The sequence below is a fragment of the Pygoscelis adeliae genome, unplaced genomic scaffold, assembly GCF_000699105.1.
Source record: "Pygoscelis adeliae isolate BGI_AS28 unplaced genomic scaffold, ASM69910v1 Scaffold286, whole genome shotgun sequence".
NCBI classification, from domain to species: Eukaryota; Metazoa; Chordata; class Aves; order Sphenisciformes; family Spheniscidae; genus Pygoscelis; species Pygoscelis adeliae.
The window spans coordinates 1,800,605-1,821,089 of record NW_008825076.1 but is presented as its reverse complement, the minus strand read 5'-3'; the positions used below and the strand labels follow the sequence as shown (position 1 = coordinate 1,821,089).

At 45.4% G+C, this 20,485-nt stretch overlaps 1 protein-coding gene across 2 annotated transcripts in view; it reads right to left on the bottom strand.

The window, feature by feature from the left end:
* The window catches only part of LOC103919263 (somatomedin-B and thrombospondin type-1 domain-containing protein-like), a 44,229-nt gene extending 23,834 nt beyond the window's left edge, over positions 1-20,395 (bottom strand). For both annotated transcript variants that reach the window (XM_009326743.1, XM_009326742.1), the window contains exons 1-2: positions 20,292-20,395; positions 19,081-19,217 (exon numbers count right to left, since the gene is read on the bottom strand). In XM_009326743.1, coding sequence (XP_009325018.1) covers positions 19,081-19,168 — 88 coding nt within the window. In that variant the 5' untranslated portion in view covers positions 19,169-19,217; positions 20,292-20,395. The remainder of the gene's footprint in view (positions 1-19,080; positions 19,218-20,291) is intronic.
* Between the last annotated feature and the right edge of the window lie 90 nt (positions 20,396-20,485).

Genomic DNA, 20,485 nt, shown 5'->3' with positions numbered 1-20,485 from the left:
AGAGACAGGGAACAATGAATTCTCATTTACTTTCTCAAGGCTACTCGTTATTTTATAGATCTCAATTGAATTGTCCCTTAATCATCTCTCCTGCAGGCTGAAGAACCACCCTGGCAGGAGGGGCTGCCTGGCCAGCAGTTTGAGTCAGGGAGAGGTGCCACTGTCCCAGACTCTGCCTCAGCAGCTCCTCCGTTGATCTCTCTGCCATAGTTGCGTTTCTAACATCCAATTCCTCACTTGCTCACCTCACAGGTCCTGCCTGTCTTGAGTATTTCTTTACGTTAGCTAACCCTTGACAACAAAAGAAATTGCTGCTGTGGATGTGGTCTTGCTTTCCCACGCACCCCACTCAGTATGAATTCATGCACTTAAGGCCAAGATGAAAACAAATTCACACAGGCAGAGAACAAGCTCTTACTGCTGAGAAAAAGAGTAGAGTTTCATATGTGAATGTATCCTAATGCAAGAATTAAGGGTTTTTTTTCTTTCTTTTGACAAACTCAAAATAATAATAGTAAGAACTAGAGGAGCTGCCTGATTTACTTTCACACCTGGTCCTGCTTTCTTAAAATGCCTGCCTGCCCGCTTACCCCAGGCACCCTGTGCAGAAAGCCATAATTAAAAAAGTGTTGAGGGGTCAGGAAGGGGAGGAGGACTAAGCATTGGACCTTAAAAAAGGCTTATTTGAGAAAAGATTCAGGTGGAATTTTCTTTTATCAAGACCAGTAAGCAAAGAATACATCTGTAGGGATCCTAACGCCGCTTTACTTGGAGGAGTTTCAAACTGCACCGCGATTCTCTCCTTAGTGGTGTCCTTTGAGATCTTAGAATAGAAGTGAAAAGACCTTTAAACAACATTCCCCTTCTGTACACATCTACTAGTTTTTAGCACACAGAGACACGGGAGAAGAGTTGATACCAAGCAAGATTCAGAGATTTTCCTGAAGAAAATCTGCAGAAAAATCAGATTACAAGCCCACATATTTGAGATTCTTCTGTCTTTTGCCAAAGTAGAGAAGAACATTGAACCAAATAGTCCTAAACTCCACCTGCAAGCAAAGCCCACCCAGGAACAGTCCTATACTCTGACAAAGGGATAGAATCTCATTAGGACTGAAGGGAGTTTTGGCCAGCACACCTGAACCGGGCTATTAACCCAGGAACCAAAAAGCATCTCATCCAGAAAAAAAAATCCCTTCTTGTTAGATTTGAACTTTTCTGCATGTGCTCAGGAGGCCAGCAACTGCTGCACGCCTCTTCAGATCTGCCTTTGCCACCCTTGTAAAACTCACCCTCAGCTGGCTGCAAAGAGGTGAACCACACCAGCTTCCCAGACAGAGTGCATAGAGTGCACTAGCAGAGGGCACTAGTCTTCTCCAGAGCCCTACTGTATGACCAGCTAGTTCCAAAGCATCTGCTATTTTTCAGGTCACTGTTTTGTCCCCAAGACTCTCGAGGTACTGCTGAGAGAATCCACACCACAGCAGAGCAGCTACAGCTGAGCACACACCTTCTTGGGTTTAAACCCCAAAAGCATTCGCCCTTGTTGATAAAGGCTTCATCTCAACACGGCAAAGCTAGTGTCTCCAGCAGACTCCAACACATGGGAAGTATGATCTCCTTATTCTGCCTCTTCCTTTCTCATATATAACACTGCATTATAAGACCATGGGGGGAAGCCAGGCTAGAAGAGAAGTAGGGAAGTCCCACTCCGCTCATTCAGATGTGGCCATAGGCACAGAGAACACGAGTGCTAGCCTTCTCCTCCTCTCTTCTGCCCAAAGCCACTGCACAACCCCATCACGTACTGCCTCTCTATAGAGAGCAGGGCTATGACTCACCCCAGGGTATAAAGGAAACAAACTCATTGTCATTAAAAAACTATTATCTTTAATGAAAGCTGGAGAAGGTTCAGAGTGGCCAGAAGTCTTATTTAGAAAATAGGAAAGATAAATACTTTAATAAAAACCTTTTAGTGGTTTTCTCTCTGGGTCTTTTGCTTTCCCAAAGAAAAGGGAAGGAAACCAGCCAACTTTTCTGAACCTGGTACTTCCAGTGTTTGGACCAGTTTTCTTTTTCTTTTCCTAAGAGAAAATAAAAGAACAATTTGTGAGAGTCTGAGCCACGTATGAGAGGTGACCCTATGAACAAGGTAAGCTATATTCCTTCCCCTAAGCAGAATAAAAGCCTTGAACGGGTTTGCATTCAAGTCGAACCTGAAATTTTCCCCTAGTCTGTGAAGGCCCAGCCTGTGACACCTGACTCCACAAAGCATTACTGGGAATCTTTTAAATCCAGAATAACCCCATGACAAGGCACACTCTCTAGCAGAAGGAACAAAATGCCTAAAATCCTCTATCAATTCTGCAAACTACATGACCCTCTCCCACATTAAATCAAAAGCAGTGCCTCACTTTTCAGATTCCTCCCAAACTAGCTCCATTCTCATGCTTCTACCAGCTGCCTCCACAGACAACTGCTTCCTCCTTCAGCCCTCGCACCTTTGCATCCTCCTCCAGCAACGCTTCTCCTGCAGCCCACGCCATGCTGTGAGATGGCTCCAGGAGCAGCAGGCAGCAGCAGCCATCCCTCCCTTCACTGACTCGGACTGCAGCTCTGTGCCTCCCGCTTATATAGCTTGTGGGATTTTGCTGCCGGTGTTTAAGGATGGAAGAGATCAACAGGGACATGTATAAAACAGCCAGGGGCTTCTCCCAGCAGGTCTTTCCTCACTCCAAAGAACCTGTGGCTCAACTAGAAAGATGAAACTTTTTCTCTTCTTTAGCACAGACCATTTTATTCCCTTCCTACGAGGAACCTCCAAGTATGCGTGAGATGCTACAGAAGAAAAAAGAAGTGCACGCATACCCCAGAAACAGCAGCCCAGTTCACACCCCACAAGGTCAGTCTTCCCAGTCACCATCAGATCGTCCTGTCTCACGTAAGTTGATCACTTTGGCTACTGTGTTCTCAACATAAGAGCCTGGGACTCCAGGCCACCATTTCTCTTTCTCTTTAGTCACAAGGCAACAGTTGCAACTTGGCATAAGCCAGAATCCAGGCCCCTTTATTTTTTCACAAGTGGCTATTTATAAGAGTAAGATGAAATAGCTAAAACACCTTCATATTCTGTAACTGATAAATCTAAGAGAAACATCAAAGGTTTTTTTTACAATGGTTTTCCTAAAAGAGACAATAAAAAATGGATATTGTCCTTCCGTGCAGCATAAGACTCAGGATAAATGAATCCACCCACAGCTAAAGAAAACCTCATTTATTTATTTACTGAATTGTCAAGTCAGTTGAGCTGTTTTATGAGTCAGCAAGTGCAAATGGGTCATATGCAAGTTGCAGCATCAGGCTCCAGGGTGACACGGCACCACTTGTCCCCTGGGACCCTCTACGACACTGGAACAGTTTGGAATAGTCTTCAGTACAGTTTCTTCAATGCACTTATCCAGGGCATGCATTTTTCACTCTGCTAAATCTCTCCCCAGATGTTAGGAAGAAAAGCAAACCAAATGGAAAGCAAATCCTAAAGTGATATAGATGCTGCTTAAACAGAACACTGAGGTGTCTCTCTAAATTCAAGAGCATGCTTAAATATGGTACCTGAAATTTTACACTGCATAATTATTACACTATATTGAAATATATAGCTTGAAATATTACACAGATATAACTGTTCTGATTAACCAGGCTATGTAATGAGCTATACAAACTGCAGAAGAAAACAGATATACTTACTATAACTGTTCCTGTTTTTAAGTTGCCAGTTGATTGCACATCCTAAGAAACCTTGGCTTTAAATAAATCTCTCCAATAAACTGAACATGCATTAGTATTTGACTGAGATAGGTGAAATTTGGAAGACAATTGGTCTAGTACCAATGCATGTTTCAGAAATTTAAATTGCCCAGTTGGAAAACGGGTTGAATATTGCCAATATTAGCCCAGCTTTTAGCTGGTAACTACATTAACAGAAAAAGCAACTGATTTCTGATTACACTGTAAGGATCTCTGTGGTCCAGGTGCTGCCTGTATCACACTGACTTTGTTTTATACATGTCAAATTGCCAAGAAGCCAAAGAGGTCAGAGAACAGACCCCAGTTTAATCTCTGCTGCGTAGAGTTCCTGGAGTCCGCAAAGGGGAAGACTCCTGGTTTGATCCACGTCTCTGCCTGCCAGAGATAATCTGAGCGCATTGCATCTCATGGATGCAATGAGTCAGACACATCTGGTGCAATCTGCCTACCAAGTGGCATGGAAATTACTGTTTCAATCTTGTAAGCAAAGCCTGACCCTGGCTGGGTCCTATCTACCAAATAGGCCTCGTTTGTGCCGGCAGTTCCCCGTCGTCACTGGGTCTTTTCACTTAACCAAGCATTTGTAGGACTAGACCCAGAACAAATGAGTCCTCGTTTCTGGGCCCCTCGTCAGCTTTGGAGCCCCACTGCCTCTTGAAATATACCCATTTCCCCTTGTTTTAACAGGAAAAAGGTAGTAAATTGACCCTTGTAAATTAATAAAGTTACAGCTAATCTACAAAGAAGCAGATGTTTATTTGCAATAAGGTACCACTTAGGTGATTAAACCAGAGGCCTTATCTACAGTGAATATATTTCCACAAAAGATTCAAGGACACCCATCTGCACAAATTCAGTCTCTGCAGATGATAGCTAAGCACTTCACAGAACATTAAGAAGCAGCACAGAAACATGATGCGAAATAGAGCTAAAAACCAACGCAGTGACCTAAACTCACAAAGTCAACTCTCAGCACAAAGGGTCCTTTTTTGTGACTGGCATTTCTGAGTGCAGCTGGGAAGCAGCATGCAGTAACAGCAGGGATGATAATAAACAGAACCTGTAACACTAGCTCACCTATTTAACAGTTTTATTCAATTGATACAATTTACGTCACAGAAATGGTCACATTTATTTTCTTAAGAAGCTGTCACAGGCATGGGAAGGCATTGACTAGTCAAGCATTCATGTTCCTTGGGGAAAACCAAGTCACCAAGGCCAGGGCTCTCTGCACTTTGCAATTGAGTAAATGCACAGAGAAAAAGATTCTGCTTTATTTTACTTGGAATAGGCTGCACTGATTTTTTTTCCTCTCCTCTAGAGATTTTTTTACTATTTCGGCACTATTTCAGCTATACCCAGGTTTGAATTATAGAACTCAGGGAGAAATTTAATTTACTTCCTCAAAGCACATTCCTCTTTTCAATACCCAGGCTCCTACTCAGATCCATGAAAAATGATGCCATAAATTACAACATGAAGAAAAATCTTGTAAACAACAAGATAAAGAAATTGTGTGAGGAAAACATTTTTTTCCCTTTGCTATTAAAGTGTGTTTTATATAAACAAGGCATTTCCAACAGAATTCAGTTTTCATTGCTAAGAAACTTGCTATATTTTTCTTACAGTAACTGTAGGCAGTAGCATATTAAAGACCTCCTAGTGGCTTGTGGAAAGATATGGGGTGGAAAAAGTTTGATCTAAAACAATTCAGCAGATGGAGATGTTTCTAGACAGCATGTTCTGAAGACTGCAGTGCAGGAGTCCTTTATTTCTTATCAGTAAGGATAGTGGCATGAAAACAGAAGTTTCCTGTTATTCTTATGCATTCTTTTGTTGATTAAAATCACAATTAGTCACCGTGGAAGTTTTAACAGTGATACAAGCAGAAGATGCTAAGATCTGGGGAGAAGGGGTTAACTGCACCTTCTCCTTCTGTTTTTTCTGAACTGTTTTTGCCCTGGGACCTCACAAGAAGTTTACACAGGCAGACTACCAAGTCCATCTCTCCAGGTCTTCTAGTAGGATCTGTCCTTTAGTCTGTTGCCTGCAGGATGTGGGCCACGAGTCCCTACATACTTTCTATGCTGTGGAGATCACTAGCAATTTTTAACAAGTTAGATTAATTGTGCTACGGATGGTAAAGGAATGCATTTTGCTGAATGACCAGGCTGGAATGAGAAAATTAAATAAAACAATCACCACAGGGTTTTTGCAATGCTGACAGCTGCAGTCTTACAGGTAGAGAACAACACTGCAGTTGGATGGGATTGTCAGTCCTAGGGTAAACCTTGTTCCCATCAATGACACAAGTCAACCACTACGAAACCACTGAGACAACGCTGGGAGTTAATGAGGACTTGCATATTGTAGTTGGATTTGGGTGACTCATGGAGAGGTACCCAGAGCCATCCTGCCAGACATGTTCTTTGAGACCAGTTGCCTACAGACTACACAGCTATTGTTCAGTAGCTAGACTAGGATTTTATCCTAACACATCACAGGATGTTAAGAGCTTTTTTGGTTTCTTTTCCCAAAACTATATTTCTATGGACCTATGTGACCCTGCCAAGTCGCTTTAAAAATTAATAGAAGTGCTGTACGTTTCTGTTCCACCTGCAGCATAGCATTGCTGTCAACACTGTCTGACTCAGAGCCTTAAAGAAAACAGTCAGGAGTAGACATCTGGATGACAGAAGAGGTCACTAGACTTTAAATAATGACATTCTGGAGGGACTTTTAATAACATTCCTAGTGAGTCCAAGAAATTGGCATTATAAGCCCGAATCACCTTAATAGCGTCACTGAATATTCCTTTTGTATCTCTGCTGATAATGAAAATAATGCCTAATAGTATTCAACATTGCAAAAGGAAAGGGAGCCACAAAAGCAGCTCACAAGCACCACAAATCTAAATCGTGAGGAAACTTCCAAGTGTGAAATTTAGATTTTAAAAATTATTATCATGTTGATAATCATGTCTTGAACCCACAGTGATATGCACTGCTTTGGAAAGGGAGATGGATGAAAAACGATCCACAAAGGCTTTTCTGACGCCCGGCCCCATCCATGCAGCCAGCTTATAGCCACTGGACATTGCTCACGTGCCGTCCCTTCGCTGAAGGGGCTGGGCATGGTGACTTTAATGGCTGTGGCTGAGACTCAGGAATCCATATTTATGGCAAAAAACCTGACAGTTTCTGCCAGCCCTGATGAACTGAATTGGTGACTTCAACTCTGTTCATAACAACTGCACAGCTCCTTCCACCTCCATATACCCTTGTGTCAGAGAGCCTGATGAAGCCTTAGTCTCCTTGGATGTCAGTGCAACATCCCCTGCTGGCATTCAGGGTCCGTTCACTCCCATTCCAGTCAATGAATCTGGAATATATTTTTGGAGATGAATTGCTTTCTTTTGTTTCCCTATCTGTATCTCAGATCTCCATCAATACAGAAGGAACACTTTCAACAAGCGGGCCAATCATAGACACTTAGACACACATAGGCACACAATTGGCTTCAGCTACTTCCTGGTCACTCTCAAATTCACCCTTACGTATGCCCTTTCCTGGTAGGTCTTTCACTTGTGTGCTCACTGGTCATGCAGAAATACATGGATAATCAAATACCTAATTCACTTGAGCTATTACCAGTTTCCATGCGTATATTTGTGTTAAGTAACTTCGTTGTCCATGCAACAGCAAATAGACTGACAATGCATGTTAGATGTACAATAGATGACACTTCTCAGCAAGGAATATTTGGCCTACGTGGTCAGTCTCTTAGACAGGAGTTGTCCGAAGCTCAGTTTTGCTTCTTGCCTTGTATATCAGTTATAGGACTCACATCCAGACTATACATTCCCTTTTCCAATGGACTCACTGTCTTGAATACCAAAAACTGAAAAGAACTGAAAGCATGAGGTGTTACAGTTTAGACTAAGAGCTACAGCTTATTTGTACCCTCATTGAACCAGGCTCAGACGGAAGAGGCTACCACAGGTGTTGTGGTTTAACCCGGCAGGCAGCTAAACACCACACAGCCATTCCTCACTCCCCAACCCACAGTGGGATGGGGGAGAGAATTGGGGAAAAAAGAAATTAACTCTATCCCAGCTGAAAGCAGGACAACAGGAAAGCCCCCAGGGATTATATTTGCCCAGTAAAACACGTTATCAACATTCAGCACGAAACCAACCCCCTACCTACAACCACCGCCTTGACTTAGGTACAAAAAGCTCAGCTATGGGAAAATTGTGTAGCTGCTGTTTATTTAACCACCACCTTGAAGGCAAAAACAAAGCAAAAGAAGTTCACCCCATGAGATCTTTCCACCTCCACATGCTCAGTGCTCTGATAATAACAGGTCTCTCAGTAAGACAACATGAAGATTATAAGGCTGTTGCTAAGGGGCCAGATTCACTATTGTAATAAAGAAATTTTTTCTTAGCCCTCCTCTAATCCGGAGGTTTACACAGCTGCTGAGCTTCTTGGAGAGATTCCCTCTTACACAGTTTCCACTTAGGCTCTTACTCATCATTACACCAGCATAAATGGACCACGTTAGCATAAAAACACAGGAGCTGACCCAAGTGACATCTCTTACCAGGACTACGCAGTCCAGTTGTACACAGGCCTTTTCAACATGGTCCTAAGGGGCCAAAACCAATTTTTGCTTCTACAAGAAAAGTTACACAGCCAACTGATCTGCTTTAGACAACAGGCCCCACCTCACAACTAACTTTGAGAGCAACTTGGATGAGTTACAGCTGCAGAAGCCAAGAGCCAGAGCACCATGCACACACATACAGATCTCATAGGACATGGGGGCTGTTCATGCTGTTCCAGCTCCCAAGGTTTTTGCTCCCAGTATGAGGGAAATGAAGATGAAGAAACCCTGTGAGTTCATCCTAACGCTTCCGTCGCTACAATTCTGTCTACAGGGCTAACCCCACCATCTCTCAGGGATCCTATATAGGTTTAAAGATCAGGCAAACCTACAGGAAACCACAACTCACCAACAAGCCTGTCACCCGTGGCTGAACCCAGTGACGCATTCCTGAAGGCCTGAGAGCTCCTGTCTTCTGTTAGCCATGCAAACCTCCCATGCAGCTTTGTATCTCCCTCCTCCCAGCTCTTGAGCCACAGCTGTGGGAACAACAATGCTATGACACATAGACATGCTCCTATCATCAGACAGCTGGAATTTCTGACAACACCTGGGTATGGGTGAGCTTTCCTTTTCAGTGTGAAGGAAAATCATTAGGCTCATCCATGGATAGGTGCCTTTTTCAGATTCCCTGCCACAATTCAGACATGGAAAAAGCAGCTCATGAGAGACTGTGACCTTTCCATTTTGTTTAAAGAAAAAAAAAAAAAGAAAAACAGCAGTGGGGAGAACCCAACCCAATGACACTTCCAGCAGCCTGCAGCACAGAGTAAGAGACGCACCCACTTGCCACTTGGAAGGAAAAGGCTGTGACATCCTTTGCGCCTGTTGCATCCAGTCCATGTAGCATGGTGAACCCTGCACCTAGCAGTTGTGCCACAAGTCTGGCAGTCACACATAGCCCTGATTCTGCTTTCTGTCACTGAGAAAATCTGTCTGTGCTTCCCCCCTCCTCTGCTCTATTCCCGCAAGTACTTTTCTCCAGGGCAGGAAAAAGAAAAGTCAGGAAGAGAACAGCAAAGGCCAGATTTGTATCTGCTTTATAAACTAACAAGGTGCCTCAGAAGATGACCCCTCCTCACCAAGCCTTCCACTTGCCAAAGGGCTATGTAAGAGCAGGTCTACCTGGTCAGCTCTGCTAGAAAAAAAAGCCAGGTTTGCATGCAAATTCATTCATCAGGTCACTGTAACTCATTCTGAGATGTGAGACTTCATCAGCATCCCTCTCACCCCCATCAATGTCGCTACTTACTTTTACAGCCAGCAACCTCACTGACGAGGACTTCAACACCACTTTGGTACCCAGCATATCATCCAGGATCAGAGGAAAGACTGGCAGGGAGTATGTGTCATAGTTCAGAGGAGTGACAGAGAGGGTTTACAGAAGGAAATCACGACCAGCAGCACAAAATATGTCACCCTCATGACACAACAGTAGCTGTTGTGAAGCATGTGCCTAATGTACAGGTTTAGGTAATCTAGGAACCGACAAGAGACGCACATTGCTGTTAGCACCTTTGGCAACAACCTCTCTCTCCGGGCAGTTTTCCCAAACCCTACTAAGGCGTTACCACAGCAACATAAATTGCTGACTACCAAAACTTCTCAGACACTTCCAGTCCTCCTCTGTAGATTTCCAAGAAAATTGCACCTATAAATATCCTGCTGTAAAAAAGTGACAGTGAATACTCAAAGCAAAAGTCTGCTTTGAACTGCTGGTGTCAAGGGCCTGATCCGCATCCGCTGAAAAATGGATTCACTCTGAAGACAGACCTTCCCCCATGAGTACTATAGCTCAGGGAAAAAAAAAGTTTTTATCTCTTCTTGGTAGACAAAATTCTTGCAAACATGAATGGAGACTAAGCCAGTGTAACGTGTAACAATTACAGTAACACTCTCGTGAGCCTGCAGATGGTTTGCAACCATTTGCATGAGAGCGCAACCATTTTTCTTCATCAGCAGGCCATTAAAATCTCCAGCTGGATTTGGGAAAACTGATGGGGGTAAGGCAGTGTCTACAATTGCTGCAGTTGTGTAGCACAAAAAGTGCACATACTCCAAGCTGCTAAACAAGGGCAGCGGTAGAGCTTAGTGTTTCTTCTCACTGAGAAGTGGTATCCAGAAGTTAGCTGCTGCCTTACAGGCCAGGCTCTGTCCTGGACCGATGTGCAAGCATTCCAGTTTCTGTGGGAGGATCAAAAGCACAAGCCTCGCCCTTTCAATTAAAGAACAGCCCTGAACCAGAAGCAGCAGGCTGCTGAAGACATTGGGGCCACCCACAGTGGGAAACGCGAGCATGTGTGGAGTGGAAAGCACGTGTGGAGTGGAAAGCATGTGTGTGCTACTCTGGGCCAGCCCCTGGGTGCTGACATATCACCCCACCTTCAGAGAGCGGCTTTCAGGAACAGGCTTCCAGGAACCCATCTGGGCAAGCAGCACCATGTGGGGCTGCATCTGCTTACCTAGCACCCCCATGCACCAGCTGAGCCTCCTCAGCCCACTGAAGGGACTCCTGCCACCCTGTCAGAGATGGAAAAATGTGCCTTGCTGCTTTGTGCAGTCAATGCTCAGGCCCCATCTCCCGAAGTCTCTCTGAGACTTCTGGGAGAGAACCCAAGGGAGTCTGTGCGAAGTAGAGAAATGAGGACAGCCCCTGGCTTTAATATTTGCTTTGAGAAAAGACTAAGGAAGTCAAGCTTATTCTCAGCACTAGAGGAAAGAATTCAAGGTGACCGAGCCACAGCATTCAAAACTGAACACAGCAAGTGACAGGCACAGTGAAGTGCAAACTATCCAGTGGACATTTTTCTAAATATAACACTAAAGAAATCCGACATTCTAAGGTAACACACGACAGAAATGGTCCTGAACGCGTTTCCATTAACCCAAATCAATCTTAGGGAATATAATGGAATTGCTTCGATTTACACTACGAATATGGTCTAGCACAAAGAATATTTTTACTGATCACCAAGACAACTCTGTTACTACCTGCAAACTGGCAGGTGTTTCCTGTCCACATAATAAAAGATTTGAGCCCATTTCAGTCACTGGAAGGCCTGTGGCAGAGGCTACATCCAGTCCCTGCTAGCCTCATGTTGGCACTGAGCAGAGAAACAGGTGAAGAGAATTTCTTCAGACCCCCGAGTATCTGTTTCTGTAAATATGAAAAAAAACATCCCCAGCACTTTTCTCCAGAGTTTAATTTACTGTAGAACAATCTAGAAGGCTTTAGCACCAGCCTCTGGTAGGTATCACGGGTCAAAGGGGAGATTTTGGTGGTGTGTGCTGGGAACCTCGGCAGAAAGCCAGAGCTCTCACTGTCCCCTCTCCATCCATCCTGTTGAGAAAGCAGCAGTCCTCCCACTACACAGTGAGCTGAACCTGAGCATCAGCCAGGTGGTCTGAGCAAGAAAAAGTCACAGCAGGGAGCAGAGGGACATAAACTGCAGTTTTCTGCAAGGTGAAGGCTGCCAGAAGACAGCTAGTGCAGTGCCAAAGGGCCTCAGCCCTATCTGCACCCCATGCCCAACGCTTGGATGGGAAAGTACCTGGGAACCCTAGGTGCTATAACACAAACCAGCAGTTCCCACAGTGCCAAAACAGAGACTCAGGCTGAACCAAGACACTTGGCTTCACCCCACCGCTGCAAGGGATCTGGCAAAAAGGGTGGGAGAGGAACAGAAGTCTATAGCTGCTGAACATCTCTTTAAACGCTGGTTTAAAACGCTGGATGCTGTAGGAGAAAGAAACCCCCTGCTTCCAAAAAAAGTCTTCCCCTTACTGCCTATGGGGCAGTCCGACTGTCCTGAAATCTGGATCTTCCTAGAGCAATCACAAAACCAAGTTTTGCTTCATTGCTGTCCATGATAACATCTAGCCTGTCAACACAGCTGACGTGTCCAATAACTTAATCTATCACTGAGCAGAGATAGAGGCAGATGAAATAATGCAGAGTAGAAGCAGCAATGAGTAAATGGCCTGTGCTATCCCATAAGCTAACACAGCCGCTTAACAGACAGGTCTAAAAAGAATATAATAATCACCATGCAGTCAAAAAGATGCCTGGGTCTTTGGGAATATAAATGTTAAACCTTTCACTGTGTATGAAAACATGTCTATTAAAAGCAACATCAGACAGAGAAATAATCTGTGCTATTTTCCTCTGAAATGCTCACGGCACCAAGAACAGAGCTGTTTGAGAAAAGTAAACATTTGCTTAAACATACCAGCCTAGTGAGTGACTCCAGGTTTCAGTTTTAGAAAGTTACAGAAGTACATACAGCATTGTCTGTTCCTGCTATAATTGATGGAACTGACAATTCTGTATTCATCCCCACGGCCTTGTTCAGCCACTTCACAGCAGCAGAGAATACGAGCTCTGGACATGCTGTGATTATCCTTTGCTGGCCTCCGAGAGCTAGTATGGAGCTCTCTGTGCAGAGAAAAAGCTGTTAAGTCATCCTTTGTCCAAATCATACCTCCTGGCCTTCATCTCCTCATTCAAAACACCCAGCAGACATGCTCAGGAGTTGACCAGTGCCTGCAGAAGTCAGGCAAGCAATGGGGCAACAAATGCCAAGGACACCTCTGAGGAGGAGAGCTGCAAATTGCTTTAAATTCAGTGTTGACACCCCCTCCCCCCCCAACTTTTATCAAAGGGCTATATTAAGAGATTTTTCAAATGGGGTGATCTTAACCTCCATGCTTGGTATAGACAATAAAGTTTGTTTGATGGTTTCTCTGTTAACCGGGAGGCCTATTTCATTACTTGGCTGTAACGCAGTTGTACTAGGAAGTCCATTGCAGCTCAAGTCTTTGAATAGCTTATGGTTACGCACAGGCAAATTACCTGAGCTCATAGCACGCCACATTGCTGAGAGCTCATAGCCAGCCACAGTCAAGTTCAGCCAGCTCTCCACTACCAAGGGTGTTTGGAGAAGCAGCAGAAGGTAGGATATCCCATATAACAGGAAAAAAAGATGCTATGGTACTAAAGAAAATGACTGGCAGCCTGTGTTTACCAACTGCGCCTATCATATATACTCATTCTCCTGAAACTCTGTCCAGACAGACTTTTGGTAAAGGCAGCCATGCTCACATTTTTGAGCCAGTGCATGGGAATTTGGTGCAAAGGTGTGGAAGGGGTGCCAGGGGATGCTCTCTAGGCCCAGACTAGTTCCAGAAAAACCATCATAAAGGCAGATGTAAAATGACATACCTAAGGTGCCCAACAGTTTGTAGGCATATTAGAAACCCCAGCAGATGAAAGCTTTGAAGCAAAAGCCTATCAGCACAGAAGACCTCCTCCTCTAAATAAAAGCCTCTGACAAGTTCATGTTACTTTTAGGATTTGTCTTCACTTTGTCACACTCTTGTTCTTACAGATAAGCTAATGACCACTGGTCCAGAAGTTAATTATAGCCCACTGCTACAGTGACAAAGTGAAAGCATCCTGACTAAATACACACAGAAGAACTCAAATGGACAGTTTGATTCAGAAACCCCATCTAGCCCTTATTAAGCTTTGGGCAACACACGCACACAGCACCCCCTACAGCTGCCAGCTCCGAGATCTCCAGACTCAGTTCATCGCATGCAGTTCGGTTTCTCCAGCTAATTAGCCCCACATCCAGATTAGAGAGCATTCATGAGTTGTTTACAGTGGATCAGTTACCTTCAGACAGTTTTGTCTTCCATCCCTATGCACATATCCAATAGCAGCAGCGCTTGAATCCTGACCTAAGCAACTTTTCTTGGAGAGATAATAAAACATGTTCCAGCTACATCTGTCCTCACAGTTCCCACTGGGCAACCAGCACACTCTACTCCCTAAAGTATGCTTGCTCATTAGATTATGAAAGTAATCATGTTAGCAGCAGTTCTGATCCCTCATCAATATGTTGTTTCAGGAGATTATGCTGCTTACGTTAATTGAATGAGAAAAATCTCTATCCTGTTTAATGGCAGACTGCTTTAAATGCTGATTAATAGCTACTTTTCCATCATTGCTGTCTCCTACTAAACACACATGCCAAAGGCCACTGTCAGCTCAGATACCAAATCCTCTCCCCCATAACCACTGAAACTGTTATTTATGCTTTTAAGTAGCAGAAATACCCTCTAAACTTGTAGTTGCTGTAAATAACTTCCAATCCATAAGAGTATTAGGCTGTTGCTATCAGGCAGTAAAAATAACACTGCAATACTTCAAATGCTGCAGGAAATCATTCCTTAAACACTTCCTCAGCCTGATATCCACACCTCACTTTTGCCCTTCAGCTACTTCAGGCTGAATTGTCACTGTTGGGCTAGCCAGCTCACTGCCACCACTGCGCACGTGCACCCAGCTGCTTTCAGGCAGCAGCCCCTCAGTTGGTATTTAGCATGTATAACCCATCAGTTAAAGGCTTCCAAAGGCCCAGAACTGGCAACACAGGAACCTTCAACAGCTGCCAGGTGGTCCTGCTCCTCAGGAACCTAGTGAGGCTGCAGGGGGATTGGTTTTTAACCCCATCCCTAATGCACATACCTGCTGCTACACTACTTCCCAACAGCAGCACATTGGGAATAGCTACTTCCATCATTAGGCCTGGGGTTTGAATCTGAACCTGCTGTCTGAGACACCGCAGGTTAATATATATCCCAATTCTTCATATCAGCTTGATCTGAAGGGGCTATTTACTTCATCTGCATTGCCAGTGGGGGGGAACAATTGCTACCAGACCAGGACCTGCATGAGACATCTGCCAAGGCCTGTTTGTGCATCATGCAGACACCACTCCCGACTGCCAGGCTAATGGGCACAGCAGATGCAGAACGCTTTCTCCCTCTGTGCAGAGCACTCGCCACCATTCAACCCCTCTAGGAGCGCAGACATCTGCACAGCACAGGTGCACTGACACAGATTTTTTACCCCTACTGAGGCCAGATGTGTGCAGTCAATTGATCTGGGATATGAAAGTCAGAGGTACAGGAAGCAATACATCCTAGGGCTCTTGACTACCTCTCGCTGTTATTAGGAAAGCCTTTAGCTTCCTCTTAGTGATTCCCTACTCCAGCACATATGTACAATCCATGTTTAATTCTGCTGCTCTGCAAACCTGGAAGTTTGCCAAACAGCATCCAGGAGAAGGCTGCAGGATCTGAATGAACATCTCTCACTGAATCTCTAGCCAGAAGCACAGTCATTTAGCTGAACACACTGCATGAGGGAATGTTCAAATCCTCACAGAAGCTGCCATCAGCTTCCCTTCCTTCCCAGACCTTCGCTGTCACTTTTCTTAGAGAAAGTGTAGACTCATGTAGGGAAGTGTAGACTCATGTATGGAAGAATTTGCAAAGCCACAGTGACTTACCTGGGAACATGCTAATCCATACCTTTTACCAGGCCAGCTAAAATCCCCACTGCATTATGTTCTACACCAGCTGCTCCCCACACAGGATCTAAGGGAGAAGCTGAGGGAGAGCCCTTGCTCTAACAGAGGCAAAGTACAGACTACACCTCTCTCCCTTTAGTCCAGAAGACAAGACCTGTTGTCGACCTTTAGCACCCAGCTGTTACGTACAGAGAACTGTGCCCTAGTGCTGTTTCCTGCAGCACAGCAGCAGCCACAAGTCTCAGCTAAGCACTTTTACTTCAGGGTATGTGAAGCCATACTGCTGTGAGATCATGCCCCTTTCTGAGCTGCCTGCTGCCTCAAGCTAATGTAAGTAATCACTACACAGAAGCCCTGTTGCCATCCAACTCCCAAAAACAATTAGGAGGTCCAGAAATTGGCATGTAAAGAGAATTTCAGTCACCAGCTGAATTCACCCAGTGCTCAGATTTTATTAAAAATAGGCTCTGAACAGTACAGAAACACACAATGCACTGCAGCATCCAAGATGCCCCTTCCCCACTTCACAGGCTGCCAATGATACATTTCTAAAACTTTCTGGATGACAGGGGAGAGCCAAGACTTTAATCCCCCCTCTCCTTACACAGAAGGCCATCCTCCCATACTTGACAATTGCTCTCTAAGGAGAGGCTTCCTTACTTTTAAGGACTGTGGTAGGATAACATTAGCTGTCAGGTGGTGAATGCAGCCCTTGCAGACAAAAGCATCCAATGACATTAAACATGCAGCAAGTTCCAGAATCCGTTACAGTTAAATGCATCATACCAAGGGAAAGAAACATACAAGACCCTCCATCTGTAAGTTGGCAGGACACCACTTTATCACTCCTGCTAGCTCTGAGAAAAGACCAGAGCTGTTGCAGGGTGATATGAATGCTGTAGCTTGGACAAGGGATCACAGGCAGCAGCATGGAGAGGGACATCATTAGCAGAAGACAGCTTTCTGCTAGTACACTGAAATCACAGCAGGTCCCAGGACAACTTCTGACAAATCTCAACCTGTCAAGAAAACAGCCAACATTTTGTCAGTCCACTCTACTGCAAACAGCAAATATATAGCTTTCAAATTCCACCACCCCCCCCAAAAGTAGACAGCAAGGGTTGCTCTGCAAACAGCAAAAACTTCTTCACTGCCAGGCACTCCAAATAGGATGCACTCTTAAAACTGCATTGTGGGACCTTTTAGAGTAGTACTTGAAAAAAGCCCGGGGCAGCTGACTGAGCAGAGTGCCATAGTAACATATTTGGTCAGCTCTACCAGCTTCACCATCTGACATAGACCACTCATACTCCTTTTGAATTCAAGAGAGCCATATAGAAAGGTCACATTTATGCCCTTCATAGATACAGGCTACCAAGGAGACATCAGCCTCCTTGGAGATATGATAGCTGCACAACAGGCACCTGAACAGCAACACAAGGCTGTAACCGAATGAAACCAGTGACAATAGCTGTTTATCCAATGAAGTAAAGTTCTATTAAGCACATTTTCTAGAGCATTAGTGAAATCCTAATCAAACAGCCAAGCTTTCAGATGATGTCACATCATTGATTTTCTATAAAAAAAGGAAGAAAAACAAACACCAAAAGCAATCCCTCTCTTGCGAATAGACACATTGCTGGAAGCTGCCTTCCATCCACACTTCTCCAAGGCATTGAGAACCTCCCATTTGGGGTGGGGGGGGGAACCCAAAAAAGAAAAAAGATCAAGAACAAAAGATCCCTGACTCCGTACGCACCTCTTTTAACACTGCTTAACTGGGGCAAAACAAAAAAGCTATACTTATGCCCTTAAGGTTAAATTGAAACCTGTCAGAGATCTCTACCATTTACTTGAGATCTTTTGAAAGCAAGAATTTTCACTTTTGATCCTCAAGTCTTTTAAACATGTCAGATAGTGTTATACAATCAGTGTTACTACGGTATGTGCAGACAGCACCCTCCAGTGCTGCCCACCCTCAAAGCATGCAGCATACATGTAGTTTCCCTGCAACAGAGGTGCAAGGGCATATAGCCTTAATATACAGCCACATGAGGAACTGAAGCATCTTGCATCCGTGGAATCGGTCAATCTGGCTAAAACAGAAGTTTGCATCAGCATTGCCAATCTGGTGGGGAAAAAAAAGTCTGAAGTCATCATGACAGATGCTCTTCAGCTGAATGTTAAAAGGCAATCAATTACATTTGAAAAATCTTCTTGTCCATAACAACTGACAAGGTATTAATCCCTGCAGGAAAAGATGGTAAAAGGAAACTTACGTATAGTGGAAAACCAGGCAACTGCCCTCATCACGCAATTTATCACTGCCAGCTACAGCCATCACATCACATCTCCCAGAGGCTCAACACCTGCTCTGCCTTTGCAGAGCCCTGTGAGTAAAACCAAAGGGAAGAGTTAGTGCCAGGCCCTGCCAGGGTGTGGAACACAGCAGCACTGCCCTGCTGGTGCATCAGACATGATCTGGCTTAAACAGTGAGAAATCAACACTGTCGCTCTGATGGGGAAAAAATTCAGTCATCACTTACACCAGCGAGTCCCCAGGAGTTACATGGTTGCACACCCACAGCAGCCATGCCACACTCCCACCTCCCCCAGCAAATCCACAGGGACTGAGTGAATTTATGGCAGAGCAAGTGGCAAAGCCATGCACGCACATGGCCACCACTGAACATCTGCAATCCCCTAGCAAGGGGCAGGGCAGAAAAGACTCAACTCCCTCTTCCAAAGGGACACACTTCAGCCAGGATGATTCCTGTCCCTTATTGGGGCAGCTGCTCTCAGCAGCGGATCACCCACATGCCTCCATGCAGGGTGTCCTTAAAATGAGCTCTCTGAACACAATACATCAGGAAAACAAACAGGACAGAGCTGCAAACCACCATGCTGGCTCCGGCTCAGCCCACAGTGGTGCAGCCTGCAGATTCCTTGCCCTGCTGGTTCCTGTTCACTAGCCACACTTGCCACTTTGGACATGCTGGAACAGGAGTAACACAAGGCACAAAGGACCTTGTTGCAATGCTTCTGCATGAGGAAAACCTCTGTGCTTTCACCTCAACAGTATCTAGGCTAATGCTCAAATTTACATGTCAGTCAAGTCTCCAGGGACAAAGACTTTTGGAAGCAACTCCCTGGCAGAAAGATATTTCCCCCCGTGCCCTTTTTTTATTTAATTTAAACCAGTGATCGAGTTACTTTAAGGACTTACCATTCTTACTTGCTAGAGGTTCAGGCATGGTGGAGCAAACCAAGCAACTGCCCTCATCACGCAATTCATCACTGCCAGCTACAGCCATCACATCAAGTCTCCCAGAGGCTCAACACCCGCTCTGCCTTTGCAGAGCCCTGTGAGTAAAGCCAAAGGGAACAGTTAGTGCCAGGCCCTGCCAGGGTGTGGGACAAGCAGCACTTCCCTGCCGGTGCATCAGACATGATCTGGCTTAAACAGTGAGAAATCAACACTGTCGCTCTGATGGGGAAAAAATTCAGTCATCACTTACACCAGCGAGTCCCCAGGAGTTACATGGTTGCACACCCACAGCAGCCGTGCCACACTCCCACCTCCCCCAGCAGACCCATGGGCAATGAGTGAATTCATGCAAATCCTTCCCCAAAGAGCTGGCTGGTTGGCATGCTTAACAGGCACATGGGAGAGGAGAAATACTGCAGAAGTCCAGAGAAAAAACACTTATGTATGGGTCTTCCGCAGCAGAGCACAAGACAGCCAGGACAGACATAACAGGAAAAGAGGAGGCAGGCAGAGATAACAGGTATGCACTTTTGCAGGGCCAGCATTTATGGCCGTGCGAGGCTTCTGCCTTCCCAACGTGAAAGCAGGAGGTCGCATATGCTGCAGTAAATGCAGCACAGTCGCCAGACCCCAGGCAGAGGGAACAGCTCGGCCATAAACACCATGTGGCCCATGCCGTGATCACTACTGCACACCTACCAGCAAGGGGCAGGGCAGGAAAACTCCAGAACCAGCCCCTCCTCCAAGGGCCCAATACAGTCAGGCCAGCTCTGCCCCACACCAGGGCTGCAGCAGAGCACACCCGCATGTCTACAGCATGGCCTGGTCCCCAGCCCTCCGGCCACGGGGCACCTGCCAGGGGCTCAGAGCTGTAAACCCACTGCCCTTCCCAGGCTGCAGATTTCTCACCCTGCTGGACCTGCCACCTTGCACACGAGGGGAGTGAGACGAGGCAGAAAGGGCCTGGCTGCAAGGCTTCTGCAGGAGGAAACCCTCTCTGATGTCAGCTCCACAGTATCTAGGCTAGTGGTCGAACCTACACGTCTGTGAAGCCTCCAGGGACACCAACCTGACAAAGCGTTGCAGAAGCAAGACTAACTCTTTTTAAAAAGTATATATATATATATGTATTTTTAAACCAGTGAGGAACAGTTACTTTAAGGACTTACCATTCCCACCTGCCAGAGGCTCAGGCATGGCAGAGCAAACCAGGCAACGGCCCTCATGGCGTGCCTGACCCCGCCGCGCCAGCTCCCCGGGAGGCCCTGCGCCCTCTGCCTTTGCAGCGCCCTGCGAGTAAAGCCGAAGGCAACAGTTAGCACCGGGGCCCGCGAGCGCATGGGACACAGCGGCGCTTCCCGCT